Source organism: Trichomonas vaginalis, chromosome I (genome assembly GCF_026262505.1).
Source record: "Trichomonas vaginalis G3 chromosome I, whole genome shotgun sequence".
Lineage (NCBI taxonomy): Eukaryota > Parabasalia > Trichomonadida > Trichomonadidae > Trichomonas > Trichomonas vaginalis.
In genome coordinates, this window is record NC_067203.1 from 9588957 (window position 1) to 9611546 (window position 22590).

Below are 22590 nucleotides of genomic sequence, written 5' to 3' on the forward strand. Positions count from 1 at the left end.
CCCTCTAGCCCCCCGTCACTTTTCTGTCACTTTTCAGGAAAAAAATTTTTATTATATATATATAAAATGAATTTTACAAAACCACCGTTACCCTTCTTTGGAAATAAGAGTAGATGTAAAGATATTCTATTGAGAGAACTTAAGAAACTACCGAATGGTCTAACATTTGTAGACTTGTTCGGTGGAAGTTTCTATATATCTCATTTGTGCCATACAATATTTCCTGACTCAAAGATTATATGCAATGACTTCGACAACTATATGAACCGTCTCAAACATATACCAGACACAAACAAAATATTGAAAGAGTTAAAAGAAAAGATACCTATAGGTAAGATGGAACGTATACCATTAGATAAGAAAAATACTGTCAGAGAGGTTTTGAAAAGGCAGAGTATATTGACTGGGATAGTATATCTGCTAGACTATTATATAGTGGTGCTATAAGAGTTCATGACATTGAAACACTTATGTCAAAAGTTTTATATCTTAACTATACAAATGTTTTCAAAGAGAACATAGAAAAATATATTGAGGGTATAGAGTTTGTGAGATGTCATTGGACAGATTTGTATGAAAAATATAAAGACAAGGAAAATGTTTTCTTTATAGTGGACCCGCCGTTCTTTAACACATGGGATTTTCAATACCAAGTAGACTGGACTTTGAGAGACTCTTTAGAAACTTTAGACGTTTTACATAACCATCCATGCTTTTACTTTACATCCGATAAAAGTGGTTTGGAAAGTGTCATGAGATGGTTAGAGGACATACATGACTATGAGTTTAGATACGATAAGATAGAATATGAGAGAGGTCCTATAAACTGGAGAAAGTGTCATAACAAAGAAATTTTACTAGTAAGTAAATGTGGTTTGAAATAGGACTACTTTTTTAGGTTTTTTCCATTGTGTCATTTACTTATTTGACGTGGCAGAAAGATATAGAGAATATGAAGATGAACCAATGCCTGCAAATGTTCAGCATATGTACTCGTAAGAGATATTTTTATCTAATATTAAAATGGACGCACAGAACTTAGCGAATGCACAGCAACCTGGACAACCAAACCCAGAGAATATTCCAAATGAAGTTAGAATACAAACTGCAATGGCAAACTATGGTCAAGTGCCAACAGATGTACAAATGCAAACTGCCATGTCAAATGACGCTGCGTTAGGTTTGCCACCATGGTATGCAAATATGAGATGGAAAGAGTTTTATACAAACCCTGAAGTGGGATATAAAAACTTTATGCAGATGACGCGAACACAGGAGTTGACCCAGAATATGTTTTCTACCAGAGGAGAAACAGAATGTATGAGCTCCAGTTAAAGAATGCTATGGAACTCAACAGGAAACGTAAGAGACTAGGTGGACATTAGATTTTTACATATAGTAAAATGGGTTTCTTCAGTAAGATAGGAAACTTCTTTCGAAATGTTGGAAGAGGTATATGGAATGGAATAAAATCTGTCGGAAGAGGAATTTGGAACGGTGTCAAAAATATTGGTAAAAGAGTAGGTCAGTTCGTTGGTATTATACCTAAAGACCCTGAACCAGAAGAACAAGCTCCTGTAATACAACAGCCTGAACCTGCACCACAGTCAAGTTGGCAACCAAATCCAACACCTCAACCGTATTAAAAAATTATATTTTTACCGTTCGATAGTAGTTGTATATGAAACTAAGTTCTAAGTAAAACACATGGTATAATGGAATTATTCTTTTTCTTCCATCTGTAGTAAACCATACTTGAAAGTCTGAAATACTTCCACTTGGTGGTTCGTATAACTTTGTAGGTTTTTCGTAAAAGTCATTTGCCAAGCATAAGAAAGAGTTTTGGGCGCCAGAAAATGAAGCATGAACAATAATAGCATCTTGGTCGAAAACATCTTTAAATAAATATGGTTCATCTCTTGCATATCGACTGTAAATATTTGCTAAAGGAAGTTCGACTTTCTGATTTAACATTCTTTGCAAATAATACCATGACATTGCAGTGAATTCTGTATATATTTGTTCGTCTTTCTTTGGATTGTCTTCGTAGATTTGAAATGACACTTGTGAATTTTGTTTGTCATATACAATTCTCACATAAAGTGTGCTCTCGGTATTTGCATATTCATCAGCATATTTTGCATAACATGAATTTATTTTATCTTCTATATTTTTTAACGCAGTCTGTAGAGAAGATGAAAGGTCAACTTGTATTAGCTCAATTTCTTCCCACATTTTTCGTTTCCCTTCAGATATATAATCTATATGAAACCTTACAATAAATGGAAAACTTTTATCTTCTACAGACACAAACTTCATTCTACGAAAGCCAATAGCTTTTGTGACAGATGGGTCTCTTAACCATCTTAATGGGTAGTCAAAACGATAGCCTTCATGCTTTACGGTCTCTGTCTCAAACTTTTGACCGACATTAGTAAAAAGTTCATCTAATGGTTTAGTTGTAGCAACTCTTGAATTTTCTTTTTCTATTGAAAGCATATTTTATCTAGAATAAAAATGTCGAAAGATATTGCTTCCATGAGAGAAATACAACACAACCGACAACTCATTATGCAAGCTCTAAATAAGAACACAACAAACTTTTCAAACTATTCTAAGATATCTGAGTCATTGAAAGAAGGAAACTTAAAACTGACATTAAACCCAATGACAGATGAGTTTCTATTTCAAGACAAGAAGAACAATACTGTCTGTATAAATCCAACAAAAGGAACTTTAAACGAGAAACCTATAAATGAACTTCTTTTGAAAGCAGATGTTGACAACAAAGCTGACAAAGAGTATGTAGACGATGCAATAGCAAAAGAAGAAGAAAGAGCTAACAAAGCTTATGCAACAAAAGAGGATGTTGAAAAGAAAGCAGATAAAACATATGTTGACGATGAGTTAGCATGTGTGACTAGTGCGTTAGTGAAGAAGGCATATAAGGAATATGTGGATGAAAAAGACAATGAAATTAAAGAAAGGGTTGACTGGTACCATGAACGGACATCGAAGATTTTAAAAACTAAAGCCGATACAGGATGGGTTTCAGGGTGTTTAGACCTTAAAGCCGACAAGAACCATACACATACCATTGCAAATATTGCAAACTTACAAGAAACCTTAAACAGGAAAAGTGACGTTGGACATACACATACCATTGCAAATATTGCAAACTTACAAGAAAAGTTAGATGACAAAGCTGACAAGAACCATACACATACAAGTTTTACAACTGTTGCTATAGAAAATATTGAAGGAACGGTTGAAGAAACTGGTGGGGATGTATTAGATTGGAAACCTCCTAACTTTCCAGAAGGTTTAACATCGGATAAAAACATAACAACGATGAGATACATTAGATGTAGAGATGTTTATGTCATGGAGGATGAAAATAAAGTTAAATTCACTGCTCAAGATTTATATGACAAGAAAGCAGACAAAAAAGAGCTTCAAACATTAAAGACAGAAATACTTCAAACCATTTACCCGGTTGGTTCTATTTATACGTCAATGAACTCTACCAGACCAGAAGTAGTACTTGGTTTTGGAACTTGGACTCAAATACTCGAAAGTTTTTTGTATTGTGCACACACTCCAAAGAAAACAGGTGGAAGTAAAACGATATCTGTCGACAACTTGCCACCACATAGTCATTCTGGTACAACAAACTTTTCTGGCGACCATAGCCACTCATTAAGAGACCACCCATTATACAACTCAGAGTATGAAGCTGGCTATGACGTTTTATCTCCAGATTATAACCATTCAGCAAAAAAGACTTTTCGACAAACTGAACCAGGAGGAAACCACCAACATACTTTTACAACAACATCTACAGGACTAGGTAAAAAATACATGCCACCTTACATGACAGTTTGTGCATGGTATAGAATTGCTTAGTCGTCATTTTCAACTTCTTTAGCATATTCGTCAGGAGTTGTCTTATATTTGTTTGGAACTGTCTTTGAAAGTATACCACCTTGAACCTTAACAAGTTTGAAACGAGGTCTGACAATAGTAGTTTTATCTTCTGCTTGCAGTCTGTACATTTTGCCATGTTTGCCTAAAACTTCATAATATTCTCTTGTATACTTTCTTCTATTTTTACGAACACGAATGCGAGTACCTGTCGAGTTCCCATTGTTGTCATAGTCAATAGTATTTTCATATGGGTCGCGTTTAGGTATTTCTATTTTTACTTTGTCACCTTTCTGAAGTTTGAAGCCTGGCATTCTTTCTTGTTTGTCTCTTTTGACTAAACTATTAAATATATAGTCTTTCTCTAAGTCAGGGTTGTTTTTCATTTCTTCAGGGGAATGGTTTCCCAAACCTTTTTGTTTACGGCTATTGTAAATATTTAAAACTTGTCTCATCTTTGCCATGGAGAAGTGTCTGTACTTGTCGTCATATGACATTTCATCTACCTCACCACCTTGTGGTTGGTTTAAGTCTCTTAAGATTTTTATACAACTGTCAATGACACCAAGAGCAGAATGGTTTTGGTCGACAATGAAATATTGGTTTACATTTTTTGAACGCAGATAGTTTTTTACATCATCTGATTTGAAAGAACTTTCACAGTCAGATGTCAGTTTTGTTGGATGGTATTTGTCAACGAATATTGTCAAAGCAGTTTTCACATCTAAAATATTTTTGGACCATAATGGTATGGCTTCACAGTATCTTGTGTTTTGACCGACAAATATTAGCCAGTATGGTGGTCCATCTTCTCTATACCTCGGAATGTTTTCCAAGATATCCATAAACCAAGCATTTGGTGTTGAACTAAAGATTTTTACCATGAGTGCTTTCTTTGTTGCCTTAGAAACATAGGGGTCCTTGTTTGGATTCGTCATTTTTTAACCCATAAGAAATGGGTTTATTTGGCGCATTAGCAGGAGTTGCATCCAGATTTTTGCCCGCAGTGGGAACAATAGCCAGAGGTGCATTTGGAATTGGAAGGAAGATTTTGAGTACATTAGGTATACTTAAAGAGAAAGCACAACCTATTATACAAACTGTACAGAAAGGTTGGGATGTAGCACGAGATGCAGCAAATCTTATTCCAAATCCTGAAACAAGAGGAAAAGTTCAAGGATGGATGGACAATGTAGGAAGACAAGCAGGAAACTATTATAACAAAGCAAATGACTACTATAACCAAGCAGGACACTATATGGACCAAGGTGAAAGATTCTTTAACAGAGGATATAACCATGCACAACAATGGGTAAACAACAACCAACCGCAACCACCTCAAACGTGGGAATGTAAAGTTTTTTACTGAGATGAAATGAACAATACAGCATTGAGAAAATGGGTTCAAGATGGATTTGTCGACTTCCAGTAGTTACACAACCACGTGTTTGTCAAGTCCTCCCTATACCTCAGGAAGTTTTAGACCGACTTAAAAAACCTAAACAACCAGTTGAAAACAAAACAAACTAAAATTTTTTACTGAGATGAAATGACCGAAGAAGTTGAAACGGTAGATTTGACACCACAAACAAAAAGTTCAGAACCATTGTCAAAACCTGTCAAAGAACTTACAGATGAAGAGAAAAATTCAATAATAGAAAGTGCCAGGTCTGGAAATACAAACCCTAACTATAAAGTCACTTTTCATAGAAATGGAACGGCTAGTATCTCAAAAAAGAAACAGACTCTCACAAATAAAATATTGAAGTCTGAAGGAGTTAAAGAGACAACAGATGGGAAGGTATACTTCACGGACCAACAGTTCATTATAGAACATCTCATTGACTTAGAGTCGAAATATTCTAAACTTTACAACAAACACAAAAAGTTGAAAGGAAAACAAAAACAAATGGCATATGATATTTATGAAGATGTTGACGACACAACCATACCTGCAAGTGAAGTAAAGTCAGAGGAACCGAAAAGTGACGAAAAACCAATAGAAGAAGGGAAGCCAAAAACTGAAGATAAACCAAAACCAAAGTTTAGTTTCAATACTAAACCAAGTCAACCTTCATTAGCTGGTATGGGTTGGCGTCAAAGACTTTTGGTAGCTGGTGGCTATGTTAAGTAAAGTAAAAACATTTTTTTATTTTTATTTGAAATGTACGCTGAGTTTGTTGGAGAAGACCGTTGGGAAACTTTTGTTAGATGAGAAATATGAAATGGCATACCATTTAAAATAAAACATTTTTTCAAAAAAAAACATTTTTTTATTTTATTTGAAATGTACGCTGAGTTTGTTGGAGAAGACCGTTGGGAAACTTGTTTGTTAGATGAGAAATATGAAATTCACTGTTGTGAGTCATTTGAAGTCAGAAACAAAGAGACAAAAAGAGTTTTAAGCGAATGGGAGCGAAATAACGGATATACTACTATGAAGATGGGTGGAAAACACTATTTTAAACATGTTGTCATTGCAACTCATTTTATACCGAATCCTAACAATTTACCTTTTGTAGACCATATAAACCGTATAAGAAACGACAATAGACTTGAGAACTTGCGTTGGGTCACTCGTTCTGAAAACAATAAGAACAAAAGCAAATTTCGAGATATTGTATTCGAATTTGTCGACGAACTAGAAGATGAAACAATTGAAATTACAGACTATGGCAAGCATACGCTTGAGTTTTACTACTATAGCGAAGAACAAGACTCTTTCTACTTTTATACCGGCGTAAACTATAGGAAATTACAAGTATGTTTTACTAAGGAAGGCTATGCTTATGTAAACGCTAGAGATGCAGATGGAAAATACGTTAGACTATATCTTAACAAATTCAAGAAGCTATATGGCATACCATTTTAAAAAAAACATTTTTTTACATATATTAAATGCTTCAGGTTGAAAGAATACGGTGGAGCCAAAAGTGGCTCGACCTCAAAACAAGCATTTTATGAGCTTACTAAGGGCGTTATGAATGAATTCAAAGGTATTTACATACATCCTGACCTCGTTCATTTTGTTGCTAAATTCAGACAAAAATAATGTTTAGGGTAGATGGGTATATCTAACCTCTTTTCTAACCTCTTTTCTACCCTCTTGAATTTTCATGAATTTCCTTAAGATAGAAAAAAATAAAACTAACTTTATTTTTTTTAAGTTTGGTCATCCTTCACTGTATGACAAATATACTATATTTTACTTAAAAATATGCAAGCGGCTCATAGCTCAGTGGTATGGGCTACCTCGCTACAGGCGTCGAAGACCTCGGTTCAAATCCCGATTCGCGCAAGTTTTTTCCTTTTATGCAGTGAAATTTCATGTACATAGGTTACTTTGGTGTTAGACCCTAGTGAAGAAAATAGAACGATAGGAGTTTACATTTGTAAAGTTGGACGATAAAAATCTCTGCTACTAGCAGTACTGCTACTGTCAGTAAAAGTACTGCTACTGTCAGTAAAAGTACTGCTACTGTCAGTAAAAGTACTGCTACTGTCAGAAAAAGTACTGCTACTGTCAGTAAAAGTACTGCTACTGTCAGTAAAAGTACTGCTAGTTGCAGTAAAAAGGAAAATTTGAGAGGGTTTTCGACGATAAAGTACTGCTACTGTCAGTAAAAGTACTGCTACTGTCAGTAAAAGTACTGCTACTGTCTCAGTAAAAGTACTGCTACTGTCAAAAAAGTACTGCTACTGTCAGTAAAAAGTACTGCTACTGTCAGTAGCAGTACTGCTAGTAGCAGAGATTTTTATCGTTGTGGTCCGACGGTTAAGCCACAAACGAATGTCCGACGTCCCACCAAAAAATATTTTTTTATTTTTATTGTAAGAACTGAAATGTCAGTCGAAGCAAAAACGTTCACGAACAAATCTAATGGCGAAAACATTCACAAAAGGCACTTACAACGGTATTGAAGTCTTACGTAGAGACAAGGATGGTTATATAAATGCAACAAAGATGTGTCAGCAGTTTAGGAAAGACTTTAGAAGGTTGTTGGAAAATAAGTCCTGGGAAGAGTATTTTAAGGCATTTTGTGAAGAATATACCAACCCGCCGAAAACAGCGGGTTGCTTTTTATACAAAGTTCATGCAGGAATTCTGATGAAATCAAACAGGTTAGAGGAATGTATGTAGACCCAAGACTTGTAAACTATATAGCAATGTGGGCTTCTCCAAAATATTGTATAGCAGTTGGAAAAATTCTGGACTCCATAGACAAGAAAGTTCATGAGAAATTAGATGAAGAAGAAACTTGAAGATACAGTAGAGAATGCAAAACCTTTGTTCGAAGAAGAAGTTAGAAAAATGCATGAAAAACAAATAGAACATGAACGTGAGATATGTTCTGGTTATAGAGATTCTCCATACGAACTAGACCAATGGGAACAAGAAGATTTAAAGAGAGAATTTAGAGAATATGAACTCGCTAAGATAGCATTAGAAGCTGCAGAAAAGAAGTTAAAAGCTTGGGTCGTTTGTAAAAAAATATTGTGAGTAAATGAACCATTTTTTTCGACAAAAATAATGTTTATGTTAGAATGTTAGATCTAACATGTTTTCTAACATGTTTTCTAACATCGTAGAAAACTCTTGAATTTGTCAAGACTTCTTCGTAAATGTTTTGTCAAGACTTCTTCGTACATGTTTTGTCGAAACTTCTTCGTACATGTTTTGTCAAGACTTCTTCGTACATGTTTTGTCAAGACTTCTTCGTACATGTTTTGTCAAGACTTCTTCGTAAATGTTTTGTCGAAACTTCTTCGTAATGAGCGTAAAAGACCCAAAAATATATTTTATGTTAGAATGTTAGATCTAACATGTTTTCTAACACGTTTTCTAACATCGTAGAAAACTCTCGAAATTCATGAATTTTGACACTTTCACAAAAAACATAAAAAATATATTTTAGTTTTTTTTAAAAAAATATTTTTTATTTTTATTGTAAGAACATGTTAGCAACAACTTCACCAAACTCGTTAGTCATGAACCCAACTTCAATGTTAGTAGAAATGAAAAGCTTCATTCCTTCTTCATATACTTTCGAAACAAAAATCCAGAAGATAAAGCAAGAACTTTTAACAAGTAATTTAGACTGTAGTGCGAAAGATGAAACAAATGAACAGTATCTTTATGAAATGCAGGACCTCATCGACCATTTACCCAAATTGCCTGAAATTCAGCAGCAAAAACTCACTATTCCCGAATTTGACGAAATAGAAGTCAGACCAACCGACTCAGTAGAAATAAAGAAGTTCATACGAAAGGTAAACTATGAGTTTCTAGGATTTCATTGCAACCATAAGGTTATGGACAAAGATTGCGACATGGTATATAAGAACATCTCTGACATATATAATCTGAAGAATTTAAGACCTACGACAACTTTGTTTCGTTAGTTGCTGAATGTGTATGGCAGATAAGAGATAAAGATAGAAGAGGCAAAGTATGGAACGAACAAATAAGACCCGCTATGTTTGAGTTAAAGAAAACCATTGACGCTTAGTTGTTTTAGCAGGTAAGGTTCAGAATATAACGCAAAAATGAACCCGCAATGTTCTAAATGTAAAGCAGCAATGAGGAAATATAACTACTCCGTCAAAGAGATAGAACGTATGAGAAACGACTATGCAGACTTAAAGAAAGAAGCAGAAAAGCCAGCAGAAGATAAAATGGAATGTTGCATTTCTGAACAAAACTATCCAACTGCAGAAGATTTCCTTCTATCTGATGTCAAGAAGAAATATAAAGAAACCTTCGGCATAGTTAAAATTTTTGACATACTGACAGAAGAAATAGAAGCTACGAAATTGTTTAGAGTCATGAACCATCGCAACATATACCATGTAAAACGCTTGTAAAATAGTTTATGTTAGAAAACATGTTAGAAAAACATGTTAGATCTAACATTCTAACATAAACATTATTTTTTATTGAATTCCGTATGAAATTTCATGAGTTTTGTGTGTTTTAGACCATGTTAGAAAACATGTTAGAAAACATGTTAGATCTAACATTCTAACATAAAATATATTTTATTGAATTCCGTATGAAATTTCATGAGTTTTGTGTGTTTTAGACCATGTTAGAAAACATGTTAGAAAACATGTTAGATCTAACATTCTAACATAAACATTTATTTTTTATTGAATTCCGTATGAAATTTCATGAGTTTTGTATGTTTTAGACCATGTTAGAAAACATGTTAGAAAACATGTTAGATCTAACATTCTAAAACATAAACATTATTTTTTGCTGAATTCCGTATGAAATTTCATGAATTTTGTATTTTTAACCATGTTAGAAAACATGTTAGAAAACATGTTAGATCTAACATTCTAACATAAACATTATTTTTATTGAATTCCGTATGAAATTTCATGAATTTCCTTAAGACAGAAAAAATAAAGCTAGTTTTTTTAAAATATTTTTTTTTATTTTGTATGTAAGAACAGGAAATGTCAAACACTGAGTTTGAAACAGTTAGAAAGATAGACAATGACACCAAAATGGTTAGAATTGGTGATTTAAACGTAAGATACTCAAAGAAATACAACAAATATTCTTTGTCAGACATTATATCTCCATCTGGAAAGAAAACAAACGACTGGGTTAAAATTGCTTCAACTCAGAAAATTTTGACAAGAAATCCTGAGCTTATGATATCGGTAAGATTCTATGGAACTACAGCATATCTTATAAACAAAAGTCTTATACCAATAGTTTTGTTCTGGTTAGACCCAGTTGTTGGATATAATTTCATAACATATGGTTCATTCGATACGGAACGTTGCAGTGAAGGCTTACTTTACATCGTTCAGAAACCGAAAGACTTCAATACAAAGAGATATAAGATAGGAAGAACATTTAATATAACTAAAAGATATGACTCTACAGTCAATAGAGTTAAGGTTGTGTTGTTAACGATATGAGAGCTGCAGAAACAGAACTGCTTGAAAAGTTTGAGAAAATGTATGGTGCTCCCACGAAAGGTAAAGAAACGTTTGAAGTAGATGAGATAGATAAAGCTATAAAATTATTTGACGAAGTTGCTGAAAATACATGTAAAGCGTTTATTTTTGGTCTTTTGTGAAAGTCAGAAAATAAAGTTAGTTTTATTTTTTTTTATTTTTTTATTTTGTATGTAAGGACAGATATGTCAACAACAGAGAACACAACAACAGTTATAGTCCATGAAGCTATAAATGAAGATATGAGTACATACAGTTTAACAAACAACTCCGTCTCATTCGTTCGGTCAAAGACGATATGTACCAAATGCAAAGTATTTTGACAGCATGTTTTGCTCCAGATACTAAGAAACCACAAGACTGGTTTAGGAACCAAAGCACACAAGATTTTTGAGCGAAGCACAGCAGACATACTTTTTCTGAAAACAGTGAAGAACAGCGAGTAAGTAAAAAATCTTACTCGCCTAAAACTCATGAAAATCGTGAAAAATTGCCAAACGGTTTGAGAGGATATTATGTACATAGATCTTGTAAATGCTGTTGCAATGTGGGCTTCACCTCGTTATGCTTGGTATGTTTGTAAACTTCTTGACGAAATTCATAGACAAGAACGTGAAGAGCTAGAGAACAAGCTTGAAGCAAAAGACAAAAACATACAGAAAAGAATACCACGTTCGGTACCAAAAGGAAAGGAAAAGAACTATAAGTATATGATTTATACTGAAGAGATGGAAAATGAAGAAGACAGGATATGGTTATGTTGCATTTAGTCAGAAGAAACAACAAAAGCTTTTACGACCTTGCTAAGATTTACAAATCTGACGAAATTGGTTCTATCGCGAAAACTTACCGATTTCAATGACACCGAATGAAGATGTGAAACAAATAGTTCAAGATACGTTACCTCAAACACACTAATGATATTAAAGGTTGTACAATTCTTACCTTCAAAGAAGATTTGCCGCTACTGAAGGAAAAAATAACAGAGTATTTTGACAACTTCAAACAAGCAGAGTAAATGAACCATTTATTTTTACGCTTGACTTTTTACAATTTGAACTTTGTTTGCGTAGATATGAATTCTGAAAGAAGTATGAGGTCTTGTATGACTTTGTACTTTCCCATAGTTCATGTCTGTCAAACTTACCTGCCATGGACTCTTTCATAAGTTCCATGAAATCGTCTTCTGACAATCCTGGGAAAAGTATAATGTCAGTAAGTATTCTCTTTACATCTTTACTTAAACTCTTTGCTGTCTGTACACAAATGACAACTGAGATGTTAAAGTGTCTGAGCTTCTTAAGAATTCGACACATATCTTGTTCTCTATTCTTTAACAAAGGATGAGAGGCGAAATCATCTAAGATAAGAAGACATCTATGAGGGTACGTTTTCCAATCGTAAGATTGCAATTTCTTCGAAATGTATTCTATCTCTTTCTGTTGTTTCTGAAGTGTTTCTTCTCTAATATTCTCTGCATTTCCTCATTTGGGCTTTAAACTTAGAATTTATATACTCATTATAGCATGTACTTCAAAACTCTTCTTGGTACTTCTTTATCCAATCTAACAACTCAGGTCTTTATACATACTAACTTAGACTTTTTTATAATATCTTTGAAACGAATTGACGGTTTGGTCAAAATGACCAGATGTACTACAAATGACTACTAACTCATAGAATGGGTTCTTCTCATCTAGTTCTTGTGTTTGTGCAGCCATTTTAAGATAAGTGAAAGTCTTACCCGACCCAGGTGGTGCGATTAGACCTGTTATACCATTCTGAGCAAATAAGAACTTTCATGTATAGGCTTTATCTGAGCATTTTCTAACTTCCTCTTGTTCTTGTTTAAAACATTCTCAAATTTCTTGTCAATGTCAGCAAACTTTTTTTCTAACATATTTTTAGAAAAATTAAAATTTTTATCTTTTTGAAAATGTCTAGCGATTTCGCTTCTATATTCGAGACAAACTTTTCGACAGCAAAACATCTGTCGACCATAAAATCTTACATAGTGTAAACAAGAAAGTGAATTTGTTCTAAAGTTCTGTTTCTGGGAATATGACAAGAACCATAAAACATTACAAAGAGCAGTCTTAAAATTTGTCAATGACAGACTTGTTGACAGAGATGACGCCGATTGGAAAGATGAAGTCCAACAAAAGTTCTTAGAATGCAAAGAAGACACATGCGCTGTTCTTGAAGATGAAATAGAAAACAGAATAGAAGAGCTATTAAAGGACAAAGAACTTTTACATAAATATGGTTGCCGCCAAATTTGACATAACTCCACCAGAGAAGAAGAAGAAGAAGAGAGAAAAGAAAGAAAAGAAAGTAGAAGAAGAGAAAAAAGAACCTGAACCAGTTCCAGAGAAAAAGAAATTTGACATGTAAAATAAAAATTTTATTTTTAGAACATTTCTGGTCAATGTCAATGTTCTCTTCCTCTTTAGGGGCAAACACTGGCTTAGACTCTAAAATCTTTTACCCAATTACCTTGAACTTCAACTATCTTAGACTCATAATATTCATAGTCGTCTGCTTTTTTGGTTCATAAGGTATAACAAGTTTGTATGCTTTGCCTTCTTTAAGTTTGAGAACCTTCTGTCAAAATTTTTTGACTGTTAACAAACCTTCTATGTCTAAGTCTTCAAATTTCGCACCATTTTTAGTCACAATAGCAAACTTAACGGGTTCGATGTTCCAAACTTTGTCATATGTAGACTTTTCAAAATGGTAGAAGTAAACATTCAAATAAGCGAATGGGTCTAGTTCTTCTTTAAGTCCTGACATATATTTGTTGACTGAGATGAATTTCATCATCTTTTCTATCGGATAAAAAAATATTTTTTATAAAATTTACTCAGAAAAATTTTTCTTTGTATATACGCCGTTCTGTACATCTAAAAGACTTTTGACATTTGCCAAGAATGTACGTTTAGAAGCTGCCATATAACCATACTCTTGACAATATTGTTTATATGAATCGTACAATGACCTTTCATCTAAACACTCAAAGTTAGTCTCATCTATGAACAGTTCATATACACTCTTGTTTGCTTCTAACAATGTTTGTCTTTCTTCGGTATGTGGAATTTGTCTTGGATTGAACTTTGAAATATCTAATGTCATGAAATATGAGAACAAGTGGTTGTAAAAGTTAGGTGTCAAAGTTTCTGCTAAGTCGTCAAAATATTCTGTATCTTGCATATGAGAATCTGACGTTCTGACAACTACATATCTTCTGTCAGAACTTTCTAACTTCATCGGAACAACATTGTTTGAAACCATGACGAAGTTTGCAACATTTTCACAAACTCTTTGGTCTCTATACTTTCTTTCAACAACTCCAACTTTGTCTGTTATAAGACTCTTCAAAGCATCTGAGTTTAAAACCTTTGTTGTATCTATACTTTGAAGTTCGTTACATACTATAAGTTTCATATTCTCTATTGAAGAGTTAAATTTACCGCAGATGTTTTCTAAGTTTGTCATATTAGGGTTCGAATAGCCCTCTAACAGTTTGCACAAAATATCTGTAAGAAAGTGTTCTTACCAGTTCCTTGTTTTCCAATTATAATGAGAGCAGTTTCATTCTTAGCACTTGGATGTTGTAAGATGTTTGCAAACCAACATAAGATATACTCATAGACTCTTTCGTTTCCATTGCATATAATTCTTTGACATGGTCTAACCAAGCTTCTATAACATTTTCTTTCCATTCTACTTGTTCGTATTTATATCCAGTGAAGATAGAATAGAAGTTTGGAGATGGTGTATAGAACTTTATACCACGAACTGAAAAATCTTCTAACTTTGACAATAAGATATCCCAAGCATCTAACATCTTCATACCAACTTGTACGACTTTTATTTTCTTAAGTTTCTGTCTACATTCTTGTTCTGAAACTATGGTTGCTCTTGGTTTGTTAAAGACAACATCCCATTCTTTCATGACATAACATTCTGGGGCAGAGTCGACATAAATGACTAAACGTTTCAAATTCTCGACTGCTTTGTTATAGTCTCTAAATGGACACATATTTCTGAACGCTTGGAAGTCATAAAAATCTGAAACGTCTATTCTGTACAATTTTTATAAAAATAAAAAAAATATTTTTTTTTATTCTTGACTTTGTTGTTCCATTTGTTGCATTTGTTGTTCTTGAGCTATTTGTTGTTGAAGTTGTTCTTGTAATACAATACTTTCACCAGTTTGCATCTTCCAATTCGAAACTTTCTGCCGTCATTGACAAATACATAGGACATAAAAGTTTTACAGGAACAAAGTTTGCGTCAACTAATGTCAACGTTATACTTGCCAATGTGTTTGAGTTCACTAAGGTTGAAAATTCTGCATTCGAATGAACAATAGGCAAACCAGCAGAGAAAGTATTGTTTATACGCATAAGTATCTTTTGGTCATAATAGTTTCTGTCGACATTCGAATAACACTTTGAACCTAAGTTTGAAACAATATATAAGATTGGTGTGCTTAATGTCAATGGAATAGAACATTCCTTGTATGACACCTTTTCCTGTTATAGGAAACTGTTGGTAGTAAAAACCAGAAATAAGTTTTGTATTATAGCTCATATCGTTTTATACTAAACTCAGTCGGACATCCAAACATAATGAAACCTGCTCTAGTTGCAGCACATGTTACATCCGTCCTTAAAGTATTAAATAAGTCAACAAAACCTGTTGGTGGTATATCTGAGTAAGTATCTTCAAAGAAGTATTTTTTACCATTCACAACAACAAAGTCTTCTGGTGTCAAAAGAGCAAAACAGGCTTTAGTCGTCATCGTGTTTTAAGGTCAGTTTACAATATCGTCCTTGAGGACTTTGTAAGTTTGTTGTTATAGAATTATATGACTCAGGGTTTTTAGTCGTAATAGTATAAACCACTATGTCTTCTGCCATTTACTTAGCAACTAAATTTTAATGAAATGTTGTGGTCGTCAAATATTTTTATGACGTCTGGGAAACTATATTTTAAGTTCAACGTTTCACCTCCTTTCATAACGTATATCTTGTCAATGACATTATATGAAACACCACAGCAAGCAATGTCGGGTTCTATTTCTTTGATGTTTATATCGTCTGCCTCTGTCAAAAGTTTCAATAGTTCTTTCAAAATTTCATGAGGTGCGATGACATATGAGTTCACTTTACAGGGTTGTGCTCAACCAAGTTTAACATTATACCCAAAGCTTGACAAATCTTCTCCTGAGTTTTAAGTTTGTCTTTAAGTTGTTGGTAGTCGTTTCGAATATCTGCAACAGAACTTAAGTCTCTGCTAACTTCAGGGTATGTTGGTTGTTCTTTTACAGGAACTATTGTTATACCATCTTCGTCTTCGTATGGTTTCCCCACTTCAACATCTCTTTCTTTGACATTGACAACAACACTTTGACTGTTTGTTTGAGTTGGTGAATTTAACTTCACATCTGCCACCGCCATTAAACCTTTTGAAACACTTACGCTTCTATTTTTCGGAAATGACATTTTACTTAGAATAAAAAGATGGACGTATTTGAGTATCTCTTTGAATTGAAGCAAAACAAAGTTTACACACACAAACAGTACAAGTTCATTGACAGAATAGTTCTTTACACAAACAATGGAAAATGTTATAGAATAGCAGTCTTTGCTGAACCAAAATATTTTCATAAAGCAAAGAAAGTTGGTATAACCGAGATGGTGAAAGTTCTTGACGTTGACAAAAATATAGCAACAAAACTGACCGATATTTCTAAAGGTAAGTTTATAATACAATATTATATCAAAACTGGCGTACTGTCAATATTTGACGGAGAGAAGTCAGTTCAAGAACAACTTACTGACCTGCTGCCAAAAATCTGCTCGATGGAAGCTGTCGTTATGCCAATCTGAGGAGCCCCAGCAGGTTTCATCGAACGAATCTTCAAAAGAGCACTTCCGTGAAAAGTGCTATTGGTTTTGTAAACTTCTTTGCTCTCAATTCATCTGGACCGTCTCTGTCACCAGTATATTGTATTTGTACAGTACCAACAGTTGAAATACCACCCATAAAGTCTTCTGAGTCAGCAAATGGAATCCAAGCCAAAAGTTTGAACGGTCTCCATTTGTATATTGAGTTTTTTGACCTCCTGTATAGTCCATACTTTCACATATGGCATAATAGAACTTTGCATTTCAGGGTTAATGGTTGTTGTGAAGTGGTTGTTAAAGTTCATAGCATCTAATGTCAAGTTGTATGACCTCATATCCTCAACTGTAGAATATTCTTCTCTTGGATAATATTTGCCATCTATGTTTATATGATATTTAATACCAGGTTGTAGAAACAAGAATAGTCATTTATAGTTCGTCTGAACAGTACAAACATAGTATCTGCATGTTTCATTGCAGTTGTTAAAGCAATATCTGTTCTTGCACCTGGGTCAGCACTTTTGGTTTCCAACTTCACCTGCAAAGTCTTTGACAGATATTTGGTGTATAGGGAACATAAGTGGAAACTGCAATATATTTGGCAGCTAAAGCATTTGAAATATCTGGGTCCAACATATAGACTGCAAGTCTGCTTTCTATTCTCTTGCATTCAAATTTTTCGCATGTGAACTTAACTGGGTCCCAAGCATCTCCAGCAGCATTGAAATAATAGTTTACTTCAGTGTTGAGGTTTGAGAAACCAAAGTCTAAGTCAACCTTGCCTTTGCAAAATTCGGCGAATGACGTTTTATTTGTTGTTCCCATTACGTCTGTAAGAGTGAATGGGTCTTGTGTTGGTGCAATGACTAAGTTATTTTTGCTTGGAGTAAGTTCGATAGAAATTTTTCCTGCCCAGTTTGGCAAGTATCTTAAAAACCTGAAGATGAGGAAAGATGACAAAGGAACTCTAAGTTTCAGTTTTTACTTTGGTTACTGCTGCTGCAGTTTGTCCAGAAAGGTTAACATAAACTCCTGGAACGTTAGGGTCAAGTCTTCTTATTTTCTCAATAGTTGCATATTGGTCTGTTTGTTCTCTAGCTTGTGGTTGTACTGAGTTTTCTCAAAGCGAACCATTCATAGTTTGCCCATGTTACTGTTTGAACTAAGTCAGAGTTAGAATATATCTTATATCCCATGAAAACTTCTGGAGCATATTGGTATCCGACATAGAAAATTCCATTGCAACCTTTCTTGTCAGACAACTTGGCAGAAGGTTTTATTTCAATGTCTTGTTCCACGTATAAGAATGAGTTGTCAATAGAAAAATATATGAAACCTGTCGCAAGCAAATCTACTGTTGTTGAAGAACCTTCTCCAAACTCACCTACGTTTCCATAAGAAACAGCAGTTGTATATTCGTAAGTTCCAGGAACTATTTCTGACCTTCTAATGGCATTGTCGCATTCGTTATACCATTCGGAAACATTTCCATTCATAGCATCCAAAACTGTTGGCGTTATATTCTGAGCGGCGTACATTTCATATGAGTAAAAATATAGAATAGTTGGATTTATATGTCATAATAGAAACCCACGTGGACCAAAGCTTTACTTTCTTCCTGACTGAGTTTTTAACTCTTCTTTTCCTTCATTGCCTCTGCTTGAAGTTGTTGCATCTTTGCATTATGTTCATCTAGTATGTTGCAAATTTCCCATGTCCTTTTTGCCTTTTGGCTCTGGTCGCCCATCTCAGGTAACCTATATCCTAGAAAGAGTTTGTCATAGTTTGTAATTTGAGTCTTCCTTTATTGTTTGCATGACTCTTCCTGAGTTTCAGGTTCAAGCTCTTCAAACAGTGCCTGCCCATATGGAATAAGCTCGTTTCCAAAATATGTTTTTGTAGCCATTCTTTTCTTTCCATGTTACCAACAATATCTTTTGTGAATGGGGAAAGCTTTTACCCAATCTTTCAGTCTTTCGTCATTTATTTCTGTAGTTGGTTTTATTTTGTCAAGGAACATGTTTTTCAATACTAACATTTCATTTGGTACTGTCCATTTGAGTTTTCTTAAATATTCATCCCTTCTCGGTTCATTGTCGCAAAGTAAGTTTTTATGACATTTTGTAAACTTTCGTTTGCAAGGTCATGGACAATAGGTTCTCTTCCTTCTCTCTCCCTAACTTTCTTTCTAAACTCTTCACCAAATATACCATCTCTATGGTTCTGTGTAGTTCTTTGAGATAAATGTTCTAAGAACGTCAGGTGTTATATTTCCATCAGCCATGTTCATTTCATACTGGTTCAAAATATCTGCATCTTTCATATCTTTCAATGGCATTAAAGCCGCGCTTAAAATACCAGCTATATCTCGTTCACCATTGACTTCCATTGCGTCTACAACTTCTTGGAATTGTGGTTGTAAGTTTATGAACCACCTATCTGGATTAGCTTTATGACCCCATCTCATTGTAGTTCCATCGTCTGCAGAAACAAAAGGTAGGTGTTTCCATCTTGTTAGGTTCTGCAATGACTTTAAACAATGTTTCATTTCTATATGTTTTCTTTGGAAATTTAACCTTTTATTTTCACGATTTCATCGGAGATTGAACGTTAAATGGCTCGTAAGTAAAAAAGGTTGTTGTATTTGTGTACATTTTTTTTTCAGTTCATTCCATTTCTATGCTGGATATTTTCTCTGATGTTGGAGTCTTCTTGTATGTCGGCAAACATTTTTCGATATTCTATCTACTAATTGTTCAGCCGAATTTTTTTTAGACTATTTGGAAATATTCCTTTTATTTCTCCGCTACTCTTTGTTGAGGGTCCAGATTTTTCGGCTGTTTCCAAATTCTTCATCTAGTTCTGTGAGTTAGTTTCAAGAGAAGGACTTGTTTCGTTTCCTTCAGGCTCTTCTAGCTGTTCGTTGGCTGAACTATTTCCTTTTCCATGTCTGGTCGTGGCTATCTGAAACTTCTTTCTGTGGAGTTTCTTGTAAAACCCCCTTTTCCATCTTTTGCTTTTTTTTGGGGGGGGCCATTTCATATATTTCCGAGACCGTTTTCAACAATTTCACATCTACGTCATCCGCATTATAAGCTTTTGTTCTTTTCGTTTCCGTCTCTATTTTTCTTACGCGTTTTCATGGACGAAAGTTGAATTGTCATTAGCTCTGACATCCAAATATCTCGTAGTAAATTTGTTTATTTGTTCATTTGGGTATATGCTATTAAATCGATATCCTTAGCGAAGCTTATTGTATTTTCCAGGTTTGGAATTATATCCGTTTTTGTGCTGAGCATAAGCTAAATAGGTTCGGGTTCAGTATTTCATCCTTGAACTTGTCTAATTAGCTTCTTTATATCTGTCACTAAAGTCAATACTATCTGGGAACCACACTCTTCTTTAAGCATTTTTTAAGAATTCTTTGGTTTCCTTGTTCTCTACTTCTTTTTGTCCTTGCTCTGTTTGTGGTGTTTGTGGTGCAGTGTTTTGAAACTGTGGTTGTTGGTGCTGGTTGTGTGCAGGGTTTTGAAACTGATTGGTTGTTGTGGCATGCCTTGTTGTTCTGTGTCCATGTGACGATGTAAATGTTCTAGGTAGGTTTCCTGGTGCAGGTGCTTCTCTATGGAGGGTTTGGTAATATAAGTTCCACCAAGCTGCACACTATTTCCATCTGCAGCGTAATGCCTACCTGACTTTTCTTCTTAAGAAAGCATTTACTAGGGGTCTGTTATTGGTTCTGTAGTAACTCTTTTCATTGACTTTTCACAACAGTTGCTCTAACGGCAGCTGTCATAGGGCTTTTAACTGCCTGTACTCGTTGCTGCATCTGTTATTTTCGTCATATTTGTCGCTACTTCTTTAACTCTTTGATCGAAACCTTTCAGACTTCAGTTTCTTTTCCAGTGAGAAGTCGTTCACTTGTTTCACCTTACTATAGAGCTTCAAGGCGTTCTTAAGTCAGCATTTGTTAAGCTTATTTGAAACTGTTTCATCCGCTTTGTATTTTTGTCCTTATTGACCCTCATGAGTTTTGGCTGCTTTAGCGTTTGGCTTGGGCATCTAACCAGTCAGTGCTTTTATATTATTCTGTGCTTTTCATTGCTTTTTGCATTAGCCGCGTCGTTTATTTTTACTTTCTTGTGCTAAGTTTTCATACTGTTACTGTTTTGGTTTGCAACTGTTTAAAGTTTTTCTGCCTTTAATTTGCTTCATTCTTTTTTATACTCAGTCGCATATTCCATATATGTCTTCAGGGCTTTTTGTTTTATTCTCTTCATTCTTTCAGTTACTTTATATTTGTAGTTATGGTTTCAAATTTATGACATACTGTTTCATTTTTTGCTACTTTTTGCTGCCTTTTTCTGACACTTTTTTTCGCATATTCTCTGTACTTAGTTCTTTAGTTGTTCTTCTTTTCTTCTTTTTCTCTACGTTTAACTCATTTGAGTTTCTTAGTGTGTCTGTCATATTTAGTTTTCTTTTCGTTTTCACTTATTTGTTCTGTATGTCTATGTTGATTTTTGCATCTGTTATCTTTGATTTTGAGTGAACTTCAAATTCATTGACTTGAGGGTTATAGGCGTTCCGTCTGCAGCTCCACCATACCTGCCATTTTCGCTAAAAGTGCCCGGCTTCTTAAACCTCCACTCTGTGCACCAAACACTCGGTTTAAAAGCAATAGGATTGTTTGACATTTGTTTCAACATTAGTGGGAGTCATTCAGCATTTGGTTGTTGCATACATGTTGTTTGATGGTGTTCATTTACTATTGGATGTTTCCAATGCTCTCATTCCTCTTACCGTATATTCTTTACGTAGCTTAGTGGCATTTTTTAAGTGAAGGTTAAAAAATTTCGCATGAAGAATTTCGGACAAAACATTTACGAAGAAATCATGAGTTTTCTACCCTCTTGAATTTTCATGATAAATTTACACCAAAAAATATTTTATGTTAGAATGTTAGATCTAACATGTTTTTCTAACATGTTTTTCTACATCGTTACGAAAACTCTTGGAAAATCATTGAAATTTACACCAAAAATTAATTGTTTATGTTTAGAATGTTAGATCTAACCTCTACCCTAAAAATTATATTTTTTGGGTCCATTTACGCTCATTACGAAGAAGTCTTTGACAAAAAATATACGATGAAGTAAGTTTCGAACAAAACATTTACAAGAAATCATGGTTTTCTACGACTGTTTAGAAAACAGTTAGAAAACGTTGTTAGAATCTAAAACATTCTAAATAAAATAATATTTATTGGGTCATTTACGCTCATTACGAAGAAGTCTTGACAAACGTTTACGTATCATGGTTTGAACAAAACATTTACGAAGAGTCTTGACTAAAACATTTACGATGAAGTCTTGACAAAACATTTACGATGAAATCATGACAAAACATTTACAGATGAAGAAGTTTTCGACAAAACATTTACGAAGAAATCATTGAAGTTTTCTACGATATTAGAAAACATTGTTTAGAAAAACGTGTTAGATCTAACATTCTAACATAAAATTAATTTTTGGGTCATTTTCGCTCATATACGAAGAAGTCTTGACAAAACATTTTACGTTATGGTTTGACCACAACATTTACGAAGGAAGTCTTGACAAAACATTTACGATGAAGTCTTTGACAAAACACTTTACGATGAAATCATTGACAAACAAGTCAACGGGCTGTCGGCTGGGGTTCGGTCCTTACCTCTTGGGTCATTTTGGGAAAAATTCTTTAGGGGTGGAAGCCCTCCGAATAAAACTTCATTTAT

The 22590-nt window shown here is 34.2% G+C and overlaps 7 protein-coding genes and 7 pseudogenes across 14 annotated transcripts, besides 1 other annotated feature; 9 read left to right on the forward strand and 5 right to left on the reverse strand.

Annotated features, from left to right (window-relative positions):
• Positions 1 to 66: 66 nt before the first annotated feature.
• On the forward strand, positions 67 to 884 carry TVAGG3_0958520 (annotated as a pseudogene). Its single transcript has one exon. A coding segment is annotated over exon 1 (818 nt).
• Positions 885 to 1403: 519 nt separating this feature from the next.
• Positions 1404 to 1646, forward strand: TVAGG3_0958530 (serine threonine-protein phosphatase family; the record flags this gene model as incomplete). The annotated part of the gene is made up of 1 exon (XM_001322445.2): positions 1404 to 1646. One exon carries the CDS (start codon positions 1404 to 1406, stop codon positions 1644 to 1646), a length of 243 nt encoding a protein of 80 aa, XP_001322480.2.
• Positions 1647 to 1967: 321 nt separating this feature from the next.
• On the reverse strand, positions 1968 to 2499 carry TVAGG3_0958540 (uncharacterized protein; the record flags this gene model as incomplete). Its single annotated transcript, XM_051253391.1, has 1 exon — positions 1968 to 2499. A coding segment is annotated over one exon (532 nt), but the record flags the coding sequence as incomplete, so codon positions are not given.
• Positions 2500 to 2916: 417 nt separating this feature from the next.
• Positions 2917 to 18298: a mobile genetic element.
• Positions 5474 to 6058, forward strand: TVAGG3_0958560 (phage tail repeat-like family; the record flags this gene model as incomplete). The annotated part of the gene is made up of 1 exon (XM_051253392.1): positions 5474 to 6058. The coding sequence occupies one exon, from the start codon at positions 5474 to 5476 to the stop codon at positions 6056 to 6058; it is 585 nt and encodes a 194-aa protein (XP_051078966.1).
• Positions 6212 to 6796, forward strand: TVAGG3_0958570 (His-Me finger endonucleases family; the record flags this gene model as incomplete). The annotated part of the gene is made up of 1 exon (XM_051253393.1): positions 6212 to 6796. The coding sequence occupies one exon, from the start codon at positions 6212 to 6214 to the stop codon at positions 6794 to 6796; it is 585 nt and encodes a 194-aa protein (XP_051078967.1).
• Positions 8171 to 8917, forward strand: TVAGG3_0958580 (annotated as a pseudogene). Its single transcript has one exon. A coding segment is annotated over exon 1 (747 nt).
• On the forward strand, positions 9238 to 9789 carry TVAGG3_0958590 (annotated as a pseudogene). The gene has a single exon. A coding segment is annotated over exon 1 (552 nt).
• On the forward strand, positions 10387 to 11669 carry TVAGG3_0958600 (annotated as a pseudogene). The gene has a single exon. A coding segment is annotated over exon 1 (1283 nt).
• Positions 11933 to 12799, reverse strand: TVAGG3_0958610 (annotated as a pseudogene). Its single transcript has one exon. A coding segment is annotated over exon 1 (867 nt).
• On the forward strand, positions 12836 to 13237 carry TVAGG3_0958620 (annotated as a pseudogene). Its single transcript has one exon. A coding segment is annotated over exon 1 (402 nt).
• On the reverse strand, positions 14474 to 15706 carry TVAGG3_0958630 (annotated as a pseudogene). Its single transcript has one exon. A coding segment is annotated over exon 1 (1233 nt).
• Positions 16068 to 16364, reverse strand: TVAGG3_0958640 (protein of unknown function, DUF4106 family; the record flags this gene model as incomplete). Its single annotated transcript, XM_051253394.1, has 1 exon — positions 16068 to 16364. The coding sequence occupies one exon, from the start codon at positions 16362 to 16364 to the stop codon at positions 16068 to 16070; it is 297 nt and encodes a 98-aa protein (XP_051078968.1).
• Positions 16428 to 16796, forward strand: TVAGG3_0958650 (uncharacterized protein; the record flags this gene model as incomplete). The annotated part of the gene is made up of 1 exon (XM_051253395.1): positions 16428 to 16796. The coding sequence occupies one exon, from the start codon at positions 16428 to 16430 to the stop codon at positions 16794 to 16796; it is 369 nt and encodes a 122-aa protein (XP_051078969.1).
• TVAGG3_0958660 (protein of unknown function, DUF4106 family) lies at positions 17349 to 17738 on the reverse strand (the record flags this gene model as incomplete). The annotated part of the gene is made up of 1 exon (XM_051253396.1): positions 17349 to 17738. The coding sequence occupies one exon, from the start codon at positions 17736 to 17738 to the stop codon at positions 17349 to 17351; it is 390 nt and encodes a 129-aa protein (XP_051078970.1).
• Positions 18299 to 22590: the final 4292 nt, after the last annotated feature.